Consider the following 15208-nt stretch of genomic DNA (forward strand, 5'->3'; position numbering starts at 1 on the left):
CAGCTGGGCAGCTAAGACACCGCAGGAAATAGAGTCCTGAATTAAAGCCCAGTGTGTCACAGTTAACTCAAAGCTCTGTTTCCTCTGAGCGTAGACCTGTCAGTTGATGTGTCAATTATTCATGGGATTTGCCAAAACATCCATTTACTGTCAACTCTTTTCTTTGACTTTCATAGTAGCCGTCAGTGTTTTTGCTTTAGGTTACAAGTGAAAATGTTTGTTAGTCACAAAGTCGCAATGACTTTGAATTAACAGTAGGGTTTTCCCAACCCATGACAGTGTTTTAATCTGAATCACCAAATCTTTGTGGCATGTTTGAGAGGTAATCTATTGGCTTCATTACTTTTATAGGTGTGCAAGGAATTTAGTTTTATCTCTCCATTTTGACATCACTGTTGCCATCCTGTGTGTCAGCATTCATCAAGTGATTTGGAGTTCAGTCACGTCCCTGTGGAGCCTTCAGGAAGATACAGATTAACTTGAATGCCCTCATGGTGGCCTCTTTTATCTTTCCATGTGTCTCGTGTTGTTGTAAACTAGGAATTAAAGCATTTCTAGTAGAATCAGGCTCGGTTCATATTTAAACTGAAAAAGCAGCAGTGGTACCCAACGGTACTGTTTCTCGGTACATTCTTGTCTCTGTGATAGCAAACATGCCACATCAGTTGTAAACGAGATTGTCACTCGGTAGAGCTCATACTTCCACCAAGGCCCAACAGTCCACTTGAACTGAATCAAGCCTAATTACTTTATTACTTGGATCCACATTGAATTGTACTCACTTATAGATACCAGCCACCTAAATATGCCTGTTTTTTTCTATTGAAATCCGTGAATGATTCCCTGAGAAATGTACAAAAATGTTAATGACAACATTATTTGCAACGTTAAAGAAAGTAGAGAAAAATTCCTGGATCCTTCCCTTTATGCAGACCCGCACTGAAATGTAGCCTTCCTGACTGTCTTTCTCTTTATACTCTAAGTCAATCTCTCACCAAGGATTGATTTAATGTTAATCAGTGCTTGTTAATACTGACACAATTCAAGTTTTAATCAACAGTTCCATATCGTTCCTGTCCTATGAAGACCATGGATCTTCAAAATGTCATGTTTTTCCTGACCTAATGATGATTTGAAAAATGATGATATGACTCATTTAAGATCTGCATCCATCGATGACTTTCACACTTCCGTTCTGATTAAATACCGATATCAGCAAATGAGACATGAAACAGAAGTGTGATTGCTCTTCTACATTCCTGTCGTGTACCTGCACTGTCTGGGAAATTTATATAAAAATGGGCAACAGGCTTCTCAGTGGCTTTATGAACAAAGAAAAGGCCATAACAAAATATTATGTTAATTCGTTCATATCTTTTTTTCCACAGATCCCAGGGGGGAAATAAAAACTTCACTCTGAGTACAAACACTGACAGCCTCAAGCATTCACACATTTCAACAGACTGATCATTACAGACGCACCGAGGCACCAGAGCAGATATGAGTGAGGATAAACCAGCCGACACTGTGGAAACTGCCCCTGCTGAGGTGAACGCTATTCCTAATGGGAAAGGCCATGAGCCCGGCGAGGAGATTGCAGCGTTGGCCAAAACACCGCCTGCAGGGGACGCTGATAAGTGAGTATAATCCCACTGAACACAGTCTGTGTTGATCAGTCAGTAATACCTTTCTAATTCATCACAGCTCACAAATGTCACTCTGAGAATCTCTTTTATTCGAGCATCCCGTCCTCTGTTATATGTCAGCTGCCTCTGTTTAAGCTTTTACTTGTCGTGTTAACTTGCCCCTTACTGAAGATCTTATAAGCCTTTTTTCACGCATCGCATCAAATTACACACTGTGTGCTAAGAAAACATCAAGTCAAATAGGTGTCGTGTCGCCTGTGCCTGGTTCTGTACCCGTCTTATTCACCAGGATAAGGACCAGACTCACTTATAGAGGAAAGATACAGTATGGTGTACTATATGTAGCTGTAATTTTATATACATCAGCTAGTAGGGTTGGGCTATGTGTATCTAGTTGGCAAATGACGATGTCGTAATTAAAACATTGTGTTTTGAGAGAGAAGTCTCTGTAAAAACTCTGGCCTTCCGTCAACAGCGAAGGGTGCAGGAGGAACTCTTACACTTGTCTGTTGAACTAGCGTTCAGTATACATCTAAAAGGCTTTGCAGTTATATTCTGCCATTAAAGCTTCAAACCAAATTAGACAGCTAGCTATAGTGAGGAAGCTGAAAATGCAAATTATTAAGAACACACTTGAGAGAAACACATTAAGGCCCTGATCACACAGAGACTCGTTGCCACAGGTTTGGTTACCTTAGTAGTGGTGTTTGTGGGCAAAACTGTGTGGCAGGAAAGCAGCGTGATCTAACAGCGCCATGCAGAAAAAAAACACTGCTGCCACCAGGGTCACTGAGTGTCTCATTTATTGAGGAAAGATCTGATGTACTGTATTTGTTTTTGGTGATGAGTAAAATGTTATCTGACAGAAGGCCTAAATGCTCAAAATACATCAAGGAGGGATGAGAAAAATGGAATCTAATTGCGTTTTTTTGTGGTCAGACTGATTATTTCACTGTGCTACATGAGGTGGCAGTTGAGCCTCGCTACTAGAGTGGCTCTTTCATAACCGCAGGCCCTCGGGCACAATCCCTGTAACAGCAAATACTGTAAGTCCATTAACTGCCTGATGATGTACCTTTGAGCAAGACTCTTACCTCCTACATGCTCCCTCATTGTGCGACAATTTGTGCTGGATAATGGATTGAGCTAAATGCCTGATTATCATGTCACTGGTTGTCTAGCAATAGTTTTTTTCCTCCTCTTTTTATGTGATGGATGGTTTAATTAAAATGTCTCTCCCGGGATGCTGATGATAATTTATAGCTCGTCCCTTCACTGTATTATTTGCCTTATTGTATTATGACTGAGGGTGTTGTTTTTCCACTTTGTGCTCTCGTTGGATGATGGATGGCCTCTCTCTTCACTGCTTGTAGGGAAACTGTACCCAATAGTGCCCAGAATGATAGGTACGTATGTTATTATAACAGAATGTGTTCCATATTCACTGTGTTATCTGCAGAGACACATCTTGTTCTGAAGCAGAGTCTGCTCCTATTAAGGAAATGGCAGTTTTTGATGAGTCTTGAGTGTTTTTGCTCATTGTGGTGTTTCCTTTTTGCTCTTTGACATTATTTATTTCTACTCAGTCCCCACAGAACTGAGAACGCAGCGGCCAACCTCCCGGAGAGCCAGGAGTTCTTATCAGGCGTGGATGACAAGAAAACAATACGCTTTACAGATGTGAGTTCAAACACAGCCCACCGGCTCTTCTCAATGACTACATAAACATGCACAATAATATTATACACGCTAATATTCGGAATTTGACAGTTTTTTCTGAATTGAAATACCTAATTTAGACACCATATTCTGTTTGGTTACTCAAACTCAGGACTAGTCTGATTTCTCAGATGTATACTGCTGGTATAAAGTATGTAACTGTGGGAATATTCCCTCCTTCCTTCCGCTGTCTGCGTGACCTGCTTTCAAAATCCTCATCGCTACGTGAAACAGCAACAACATCCAAGCTGGCAACCTTCACACGAGAACTGTGCTAAAGGCACAAACCTAAACAAGCTGGCTGCTGCTTTTTTTAGGGATTCAGCCATTTTAATTGTGTTTCTGGTTGAAAGGATATACACACATACGTTTTAACATTATGAACGACATAGATGTTAACAGGTTTTGGATCTGCACAAATATTGTGAATCTGTCCTTGCAGGTAGGTGATTGGAGTTTGCACCGCTGAATGTAAACAAGACTATCAGTGGAAATATTTATTTCAATTACCAATGCAAACAGCTCAGTAGATGTACTGTCTTTTTCAGAATAAGAGCAAAAGCTGGACTATTTTGAACATGTAAATGTGGTCAGTGATGTCATATACTGCACATATTCAGTTCTTGGAAGCAACGTTTGATGATCTGACATGTATATTTCTCTCCTCCTTCTTGTATCGGTCATAGTTTGAGGGGAAAACCTCGTTTGGGATGTCTGTCTTTAACCTCGGCAATGCAATCATGGGAAGTGGAATCCTTGGACTGGCCTACGCCATGGCCAACACAGGGGTCGTCCTCTTTTTGTAAGTTATTTATATGCATCTAATACACTGAATATGTAACTCCATGACTGCAGATTAGAAGCTTTAAAATGAGTGAATTATGGCTTACAGATGTTGTCTGACTCATTTTCTTCCCGCTCATCCAGTGGAGGTCTGCGCCACTCATAAATAGCACCTAATTATATTGTAATTGTCTTGTATTCACTAAGCAACAGCCCCTGTTTATGACACAAAAGCCAATGACATAGGGCACATTTGTTTGATAATTCAAGGCTCAAATCAATGGCAGACTGGAAATCATTTACTTGAGCTATAAATGAGTGTAATCACAGCAATCACAGATGCAGAAAATAACCATGTTGTTTCTGTGCAGCTGATTCTCTGCCTTGCACCAGTGGGTGTATGTACTGTATGTGAGGGGCTTAACATTTTAAAGCCTCCACAGCATCATTGTCTGTCATGATATTGACGTCACAGCCAATTGCAGCTTCAAGGCTCGTCATTTTCTGCCTGGTTTAGATGCACCAGAAGCTGCTGTGAGTTCTCTCACATAAAAACACTTTTTTAAGACTTAATGTGAAGGTAAAGATATTATAGCATTGTTTCTGGTGTTGCCCTCTCTGACATGGTTCACCAAGGTATCATCTCTGTTTGGCAAACAATTCAGTAAACTGGCACAAATAGTGCATTTGTTAGGGACATTTTTGAACAGTGGATTAAAACACACTTTCACCATATTCACCATCATAAGAGAGACACATCACCCAGTCTGATGTATGTCTGGATGCAATTTGATAGACCTGCAACCAGTCAGGCCGACAAAATGTGTGATGTAGCACCCAGAGCTGTTATTTCCATTTTCTCCAGTGGACCTTTTTTTTTTTTTTTTAAAGCAAAAGCAGATGGTGGTTCTTAGCCCAGTTCTTTAAATCAATCAATCAATACATTATTTAATAACTATGAACTGCTAAACAACGTTGCTATATCTTTCTATATTCTTGCATTTAAAAAGCCTGCTCAGAACTACAACTTTGTGAAGTCTCAACAATCTGCATTTTTGGACTTACGTTGAAACACATCAGTAAAATGTGTTTCTAAAAAATTTGAAGCAAGAAATAGATAATGAGGAAGACCATCTTGATCATGTGTTTATTAGCAGTTCAACAGTTTGATTAGAGTTTTGTGAGCCTGGACTTAACTGCAGGCTGCATGAATTTGAAGAGGCAACCAATCAGAGCAGCACAACGTGTGATATGTGACTTTTCAAGTCTGGACCAATGATGCTCCTCTGTCTGTCATTGAATCAAACCCGCCTCATATTAGATAAATGGTTGTGATTGGCCCGTAACAATCCAAGAAGCAGTAAAATCTGTCTGAATGGGAGGGTGGCCCGATTAAACAGCTCACATATTTGTCTGGTATTTATTCACAGCAAGAAAAGCAGAGGATATCTCAATCTTTATCCCTTAAAGCTTGTTGACTGAATAATAGCTTGCTTTCAGGAAATTGTCAACATTTCACTGGCCTCATCATTAAACTGCATGTGTGTCATTGCAGTTCATCATCAGTCCATTCTGTCTCAGACTTATCCTGCCTGAATCTCTTGCCAGCAGGGAGAGCAGGTCCAGTCTGCTGGATATTACTCATGCGACAATTTCAGCTAGTTGACATAGTTTTGATTTATGGTGGCTGGATTGTTAACAAGCATAATGGTGGCATGATATTGGAACGATGGGCTGTTACAGATTTACAGCCATGAGCCACTGCATTTTAAACTTCCCCCATGAGCTTTCCAGCTGTAAGGTTGATCTTTTTCATCGCAAGTCTCAAAAATAACTAATGTTGGTGTTTCTAGAGGGTGACATCGACACTTTCACGTCCTTGTCTTCCTCGTGCTGTTCTGACACCTCTTCCTGACGATGCTAGATTTTAAGGTGCTGAAGCTGGCTGAGCTAAGTGTTTTTCTGTGAAAGCTAAATGGGCACTGCTGTAAGCTTCCCAGTGTTACATTTTATTAGAAAATCTAGGCAGTGACGTTTATTTAACTACAATAAGCGTCCTTGAATAAAAGATACGAAGCAGAGCTCCAGCGAGAGGTGAAACAATGTTTTGGATGTTTGTGCAAGTCTCTTTTAGGTGGATTTGTAGCTGTGGTGAGTAACTAGCAGAGGCAGTCTGTTTATTTTTGAGCAAACAGAAAAAAAATAACATAGTCATATTAGCATTCATATGGGAGAAATGTCAAAAGGTACCACCACCCCTAGATATTATTCAAGGAAGGTTTTTAGCTCTTTTCCGAGGGAAGTCATGTCTGTAGGATTTTGCCTCGTGTTTGAGAAAGCTTCTTAATTTGAGCTGAGTTGTGTGACTGTGGTTTTTTGAGCTGTCTGCTGTCTGTACTGGCTGAACCCAAACGCCAGTGTATTTGACACTTGACTAGGCAGGAGCTGAAGTGAACTCTAGCTGATTAGTCTACTTTTTACTCTGATGAATGCATGTAATCGCGTGCGAATTAATAGTACGTGACTGAATGCAAAAGAGAGTGTGTATTTATTCATCCAGTTACAGATGAAAGGTCTTTGTGTGCATATCTGCATGATCTTGTATCAAACAATGGAGTGGCCAGACAGGGTCAGTGACATGTTTGGCAAAGAGATACCGGCTATTTTTCTGTGTATAACATTGGACTCTGGGCCAGTGATCAACAACATTAAATCTTTCTTTCCTAGAAGTGTACTGTGTCATTATAAACCTTAGGTTCTGCTCCTAAAGGGGAGGGGAGGCCTAAAACTGAGGCGACCATGTTCGCTCAAACATGGGGAGGTAAACAAATGCAGAAATGAAGGCCAGCAGCAAAAAATAGGCCTGTTGCTGAGTATTTTTGTGACAGGTCGTGCTCGTTCCCACCACTGCCTAGGTCGCCTACCGCAGAGATCTTGAGGACATTGGCCCTTGAAGTATTGTAAAGCCGCTCATTCATCCACTTCAAGCTGAACACTGATGTGAGGCAAGATGCATCAGTTCATTCCACATGTGTCAACATTTGACATAATTGTTTGTGTCTATTGATTGATAACTATAATAATAGCTGTGGATACATTTTTCAAAAGGAAGAGAATCAAGTGTTGTGTTGTTGGATCATTGTGAGGGATTAGCTGAACAATAGGCATGTTTATAGTTTTTATGGCACTAAGTACATATTGTATTGTGACTACAGTCACTGTATTGTGTTAGAAGTTGCAGAACTTGTTGACTACAGGAGGTAAAGTAAGGACAGCTCTTGGATTAGCAACATGCCCCTTGGTGTTTTCAAGCAGATGCAACCGCTGCAAAGACAACCTGATCACTAACCTTAGCAGCCGAGAACAAATATGGAAGTTTATTTCTTTTGTTCCTGGCTTTCCTTGCAGCTCCCGGTATGTTTTCTGACTGCTAGCATTAGCTTGTGATAGCATAAACAACAAGACTACTGCCAGCAGGCTGGCTACTGTCCAAAGCAAGAAAGAATTATCAGGGGTGCAGTACAGGATAACTTCTGAAATAGTGTTCCCTCTTCTTTTTTTAATAGTTTATTCGCTTGTCATTGATAAACATTTTCATGCATTTAATAGCAATTTTTTCTCAATTTCAACCCTGTTGTTTCAAAGTTTTATATGACCTTTCACTCTTCCCCTCCTCCTAAGTGTTGCCTGGCACACGCCCCCTCCTCTCTCCCTCCTCTGCCCCTTCACCCTCTCGTTAGCGGACAGAGTGGCCTCTGTGCTTGCTGGCAGATGACATAAATGTGGGCGAACACCCACAGATGCAAGAATAGCCGTCAGTTTTTCAGGCATCGTCCTAAAAAAGCATGGCTAGAGGTTGAAAGAAGTATAAAGCAGTTGCTTGTTTATCCATTAGATTAATGCATGCATATGTCCATCACTGTTTATTATTGTGATGTTTGTTGTGCTCAAATCCATTTGCAAGACACCTAGCTGGCTGATGTTATTGGCATTGATCTACCTGAATGCTGACATTTAGCCTACATATGGAACTCAATTTCAACTGATGCTGGCTGGATATTAACTTTCACAGTTTGTGCACCCTACACTAGTACACAATATGATGGGATACAAAGTACTTTATTAATCCCCCAGGGGGGAACTGAGTGTCACCATAGATGAAACACAACAACAAGTAGAACAATAAAAAAGGCCATACAGACCTCAAGGCAGTACCAGACAGGAGGGGAGCACATCATCATACATAATAAATAGCCAAATAAACACCAAATAAACAACAAAGACAACAGTTGGCTACCACAAATAGTGAAAAGAATGAAAACCAGTGGTTTTGCAGCAGCAGATGCACTGCCTTTGTGCTGTAAATCAACAAGAACAATCTAAACATGGAGTCATTTTACTGCACAATCAATATTTGCATCATAATGCTTAGTTCATGCAAACAATTGTCTATTTCCACTTTAAACTTAATGAATTAATGAATAATTGTTGCTTAAGAAATGTCCTTTGTTTCTGTGTGCCTTGTGGCCCGATGTTTCATATCACACAGATTTTTGTTGGCGGGTGCAGAGGCTTCAGCGGGTCAGTGGCCCCGGCCAGGGTAGGAATGCAGCGGGGTGGAAAGCTTTGAGCAGCGCTACAGTGACCCAAGTGTGTCAGTCTGTCTGACTGTCAGCAGATCTGTCCTCCCACCGCCACTTGACTGACCAAATCCTCCACCTCAACTCAACCCAGCATTCTTCCACAATGCCTGAAAAAAACTAGCTAAAGAAACAAAAAAGAAAACTGTAAACTGGCCAAGAGCTGAAGTCAAGATGAAAGACGTGCTGTCTGGCAAGAGGAACGGAGAGAGAGAGAGTGAGAAATAGATAGAGAGAGCGAGTTAATGTTGCCAACAGTAACAACAAAAGAGGAGGAAAATAGAAAATAGTTGGAATGAGGTGGATTGGGTCAGGGGAAGTCAGTAGACCAATGGCCCCTTCACAAAACTTCCTCAAACTGAAGATTAAAAAGAAAGTAATAAAAAAAAACCTGACTCTTAAAAAAATAAACAGTTTGGTCTCATAAACGTCCTTGAGTGGTATCAATATATTACAGTGAACCAGATTATTTAGACATCAGAAAAAGAAAAAGAATACGTATACATGATCTCAAAAACATGGCAGACCACAATCTAATCTCACTCAACTAAACAGTTGACGCAATCCAAGGGAAAGAGCATGATAGATAATATGCATGTATGTATGTATGGTGAGTGATGATGAATGTATGCATTAAGAAACTAGCAATCACATTATAAAACACTAATAATGTATTTTATTAAAATATATATCAGCCTCGCTGTATAAGCCCAGCTAGGTGACAGGTGTTATCTTACCCGCACCCTGAAAGCTGTAACACCATCCTCTACAACTTCACATCATCTCTGGTGCCATGTCTGTTACGGTTCGTCATTCACATCTCAAAGTCACTTGTCAGGGAGATTTGATCTGAGCAAACACTTGATGCCACCTTTTGGTGTTTCAGCAGGTTTCAATAGACATGGTTTGGTTAGGTCCAAAAAAGTGTTAAGGTCTGATATCCTGCCATTTTGTTAAATCATTAAGTGTACTGCACATGTTAACTTATAAAGTTCCACATCCTCATTAAAAAAACCCCATCGTGAATCACCCTGTGAAGGCTGCGTACTTGTAAGTCTATGGTTGCAAATATTTTGTCAAAATTGTGAAGTCACACGAAGGATTTAATATTTTTAATTATACTTGTGCATTTTTTGTTCTTAAGGCCAACTGATGAGCTATCTGAGTGTATTTCCAGAGTGTTTGTGACTTTGGTTTATCATCTTATCATACTTTATTATGTTATACTCCTGTGTAATAATGTTTTAATGAGCTTCACTGCAGAAGCGTGCATGAGAAAGAATAACATGTAAATACTGTAAACATGGTTCAGTGGAGGATGAGACATCTCTGTGATTGAAGTGGAAGGACCGACTGCTGTTGTGACTGAAGCGGGTTATCCCACCACTGAGAAACAACGACTAGAAGATTAATGTTTACAAAAGGATTTTCCTCGTTCTGTCAATCTCAGCGTTGCATTGGAGATATTTCTTATGAAATTGTCCATCTGGTGTGTGTGTGTGTGTGTGTGTGTGTGTGTGTGTGTGTGTGTGTGTGTGTGCGTGTGTGCGTGTGTGTGTGTGTGTGACTACTTAGTGTGTCAGAGGGCAGAGGGACTGATGGGGCAGTCTCCTTGGCTAAGCTTGAGTAACAATCCAGGGTAAAGAAGGGCCACAGGGGCTCTCTGTACGACACAATCTATGCACCTGCATCCAAGAAAATCTATGGTCATACTGCAGCTGTGTAAACAGCCTGCAGGGTGATGTACAGCTCAGTAATGTAACATATACAACTGAGGTTTTCATTTGTTGTGGATGAAAGATGAAAACTTGTTTTATAAGGGCGATTAAAATGATGTTTTTGCCGGTAAAATAAGTGGCAGTAGCACCGTCCATGTTGCTTTTTTTTAGGGCAGCAGCTGACAATTATTGTCATTATTGATCAATCTACCGAAATCATGATTAACTGGTTAAAATGTCAATAAATTGTGAAAAAATGTTCATCACAGTTTCACAGAGCCCACAGTGGCATGCTTCTTTTGTCCAGCCACTAGTCCAAAACCCAAAAACTCTTAATTTCAAAGAAAAGCAGCAAATCTTTTTCAATCTACATTTCAGTCACTGCAACCAGCAAATGTTTGACCTTGTTTGCAAGAAAAAATTACTTAAACCTCTAATCCATTGTCTTCTTGTATGTCTGTTTCAGGGTACTTCTAACAGTGGTGGCAGTCCTCTCATCATATTCTATCCATTTACTGCTAAAGTCATCTGGTATTGTAGGTATGTATGTAGCCTGACAAACAGCATCTTCTAATTCTATGATTCAAGAAATGTATTGTCATTAGCATGGCACGCATGTATTCTTATATATCCAAAATATACTACAGTATAAACTAGTACATACAATAGATGAATACGTGGCCACTGTTCCCTGCAGACTGTTTAAAAGCCTCAATGTGTGACTATAAAAGCTCTGTTTTAAGTGACTGGTGGGCACATAATGCTACAACATCGCGAATGACACCTACGTGTCATCTTCAGATTAGCAAGACCTCAGTTGATAAGATCACACTGTGTGAACCCCCAGCACTCTACGAACTGCTACACAACTGATATAGAAGCTTAATTAGATTGACAGTCTTTTTGTAGTCCTAGATCTTGTTAGCATGGATTGAAAAGATTGATTTCTATCTGGTATGTGTGGCTCAGGTATTCGTGCGTATGAGCAGCTCGGCTACAGGGCCTTCGGGACCCCGGGAAAGATGGCGGCAGGTATTGCCATCACGCTGCAGAACATTGGAGGTGAGGTCACGCTGCCATCTGTCTTCACACTTACACATAAACACTCTAAATTTCCTCTGACATTTCTGGGATAATATTCGTATTACACTGGGATTTGTTGGCCGTGACTAGTGTGTATGTGCTAATGTGTTAGGGTGCTCTCATTGCTGTACTGAGCACAAGCTTGTGTGTATTTGAGTCCTAACTCATTGTGTGTTTGTTTCTCCTCTCCACAGCCATGTCCAGTTATCTGTACATTGTCAAGTATGAGTTTCCTTTGGTCATCCAGGCCTTTCTGAAGGTGGATAAACCTGCAGGGTGAGTGGTCAACGCATGACATAAAAAGTTTTCATTAATACTATGCAACAAAATGAGTGACTTGAGATCCAGGGAACACACACTGATAGCAGTGTGTGTTCGGCAAAAACAGCAACTAAAGAGAAACACTTAAACTGAAACTTAAAAACAGGACTGAGAACAAAAGCAAAACTGAAGACGAGGAGCAAAGACGGAACTGGGGAACAAATGCAGATGACCAGACAACTCATTGTAGCAAAAAAAGCAAAACATGATGAGGACGAAACCTACAAAATGAAAGAGCTAGTGCCTGAACTAAAACCTCAAAACCTTGACAATTTCAGCCGTTTTCAGTAAATTAGTGGTGGAACATTTCAAATAACAGTATTTTTTTCACATACCTTCACTCAAAAGAAAATGTTTAAAGTTGTAATCCATTAGATTTCAGTCTTAGCTGATTAGCAAAACCCCTGATTACTGGTGATAATAGCACGTGTAGCTAAAGACGACAGCAACACTCCTAAAGCAGCTTCTTTATCAGAAATATTACATAACAGAAAACTGACGTATGTCTGTTTAAAGTGCAACCAAGCAAACTCAGTAAGTGGCCTTTTCCCATCATGCCTTGAGCTACCCCAAACCTGACTTCATGCTCTACACAGAACAGAATGAGCAGCAGAAGTTGAAGAAGTTGGTTGAGGTGTGCTCTTAACTGTGCAGCCTGCGACTCTACATCTTAAAGTTCACTGTGCTCCTTTCTGGCTGTGACTATCAGCTCCGTAGGTCGCCGTGTTGCTCGGTCCACAAAGAATTTCCCACCCTTTCCCAGTCCCAGTTTTTTCCTTAGGAAGCTTCCTCTTCTATATTCTTAAAGGGTGTGGCAGTAGGACTGGCACATTCCGTTTTAAAGGATTCACATAAGATGACCAAAATTTGTAGAAAGACACATACGCTGTTTTGCCATGTCCCCTTTCATAACTCCTGTGGGAGCCATCGTTGGACTGAGCAGAGTTCATGTTTCACTACTCGATCTCCTACTGTTGGTCCATCAGTTCACTGGTTTACGAACCTGTGTCAACACTGTAGCAACCGCAACTTTCTATCTGCGAGGCTGAAATTTTCCATACAGGAGACTTGAATGCATAAACACGCGGATGCTTGCACGCACCTGGTTGCAGCTGTTGCTCATTCATGCTTGTTTCACTGTTTCTTGCAGTGTTATTGGGTATTGAAACAATGGCAACAACTTAATCTTCTTTATCGAGAAACAATAACAAAACAACAAACAACTTTGAAAACACTTTGAAGTGTTATTGCTGAGGTTGCTAGGTTTAATTGAATGAAAATGAAAAAATTCTAACTTGAAGTTTTATGACTTTTGCTACAATCACGGCGATAATCATTGTTTTGAAATGAAAAAAAGTACTAACTAAGAAGTAGGAGGTGTTTTTCAATGAGAAGCATATACTCTGCCAGAAATGCTGCAGGATTTTCATATTTTTGTACTTAATAAGTGATCCTACACACGTGAAATACTGTGACTACATCTGGTTCAGTTTGACATTTGTAGACACTGCCATGCCTCCCAAGGATTAAAGAGTAATCGGCTCGTGTAAAAAAATATCCCACCACTTCTCTGTGTACAAAGATTTTAGCCTCTGCAGAAGAGTTCAGTTGGCGGCTCTGATGCTGCTCTGGATGTTCTGAGCAGCTGGCGTGAGAACAGCTGTGATAGTGACCCTGGAGGAGAGCAGTACGGCCACAGAGAAACACTCACATCAAAACACAGCGAGACTCCACGGCGGAAAACGTAAACCATGGGATATCACTGGCCAGCGCAGGTGGCCGCAGAGACAAACAACGCTCACTTCCTCGGATGGGATTTCGAGTGTGAACCTTTAACCCTTCCCCCAGTTTGAGTCTCTCTTCACCTACATTTCTGGTTTAAGATAAGTGGGTCTAGGTGAAATTGGAGTGATATTCCCAGCCACACAACCCTGTGTAAAATGGGTAAAGAGTTTTGTGGAACATTTTGACTCAGAGGTTTAGTCCCGTCAAATTAAAAAGTGGAGAGATGACATTTCCCTGCTTCTCACAAACATTACAACACAGATAACTAAAGACAAACTGTGCTGGTTTTAACCTACAGGGAAGAGAATGAAGACTATCACGTCTGCTCATATTGTTTATTCAGATTGATGTAGAAGAGAGAGAGTGTGACAACATGTCCATGTTAGTTTCTGTTTCATTCCCCGTGCAGCCGTGCTCGCTGCTGTTGGCCATGGTCAACAATCACTGTTTATTTGAAATGACAGACGAGATTGTTCCAGTGGCATTTTATCTTGTTGGTGGGTGTGTGTTGATAGTGCTAAACTGTACAGGGGATGGACAAAATAACAAGGACACCTTACATTTTAATGCAAAAGACTACAATAAGTCTAAAACACAATACAAATGACTTGTAATGTAATTATACTGTAATGATAAAGCTTATAATTGTACATCTAAAATGAAATTACAGCTTGCAGTGTTTGTTGGCAGCATCTATGGTTAATTATTTTTGGATAATATCACAAAAAAAGGGTTTAATCCCCCAGGATTTATTCTGTTTATTTTGATTGTTTTTGAAAGAGTGATTTTGAAATGTATGAATTTTAAATATCAATCTTAAAGCTGATTTTTAAAAAAAAGAATGATTACCAATACATGCATTTCAGTTGAAAATCAAATAATTAAAACACCATTTGTAGAATCAATACTGTAGCTGTTTATGGTAGTATTTTGACGGACTCTGGTGGCGCATAATCAGGAGCTGATTTGCATTTTCTAATCATTTTGTGCTTCAGTTTCTCTCTCTAGTATACAATGCACAGTGTTCGCGCTGCAGGAAATGCAAGAATGTTTACAAGGATTAAATCTATTGAGACTGATCTGTGTGTGTGTGTGTGTGTTTTTTTAAGTTAGTGAAAGATCTTATTAATAGTGACTGACAAAGTCACTGTTAATAACAGAATCCTTCAACGTTGTTGTTGCATGACTGTATTGCGTAATACTGCATGTATGTGTATCTGTCTCTTAATGTGTGTTGATTTAACAAACCTGACCTTGGTCAGCACACATGAACAGTCAATCAGCAGCTGGTATGTCAGTGCAGAGAGTGCTTTATGTCTATTTGCTTATCATGTTTTTGTCACTGTTTGTGATCATTGGTGATTGTGCTCTTGTGTGTTTGTAAATTACATTACTATGTTTGTGCGTCAGTGTCCAGATGGCTGGAGGGCAGAATGACAACGAGATGTGTGCATGTGTGTGTGCGCGTTTGAGTTTGTAGCCAACAGATGTTGAGGCTCTACAGTCTTTCCCA

The 15208-nt window shown here is 40.3% G+C and overlaps 1 protein-coding gene across 2 annotated transcripts in view; it reads left to right on the forward strand.

The window, feature by feature from the left end:
• The window catches only part of LOC115583429 (sodium-coupled neutral amino acid transporter 3-like), a 45364-nt gene that overhangs the window by 18801 nt on the left and 11355 nt on the right, over positions 1-15208 (forward strand). The window contains exons 2-8 of one of the 2 annotated variants that reach the window (XM_030420260.1): positions 1389-1637; positions 3020-3052; positions 3233-3326; positions 4052-4167; positions 10973-11046; positions 11476-11568; positions 11784-11865. In XM_030420260.1, coding sequence (XP_030276120.1) covers positions 1501-1637; positions 3020-3052; positions 3233-3326; positions 4052-4167; positions 10973-11046; positions 11476-11568; positions 11784-11865 — 629 coding nt within the window. In that variant the 5' untranslated portion in view covers positions 1389-1500. The remainder of the gene's footprint in view (positions 1-1388; positions 1638-3019; positions 3053-3232; positions 3327-4051; positions 4168-10972; positions 11047-11475; positions 11569-11783; positions 11866-15208) is intronic. The other variant, XM_030420261.1, reaches the window with a different exon arrangement.

This window comes from Sparus aurata, chromosome 6 (genome assembly GCF_900880675.1).
Source record: "Sparus aurata chromosome 6, fSpaAur1.1, whole genome shotgun sequence".
Taxonomy (NCBI): Eukaryota; Metazoa; Chordata; class Actinopteri; order Spariformes; family Sparidae; genus Sparus; species Sparus aurata.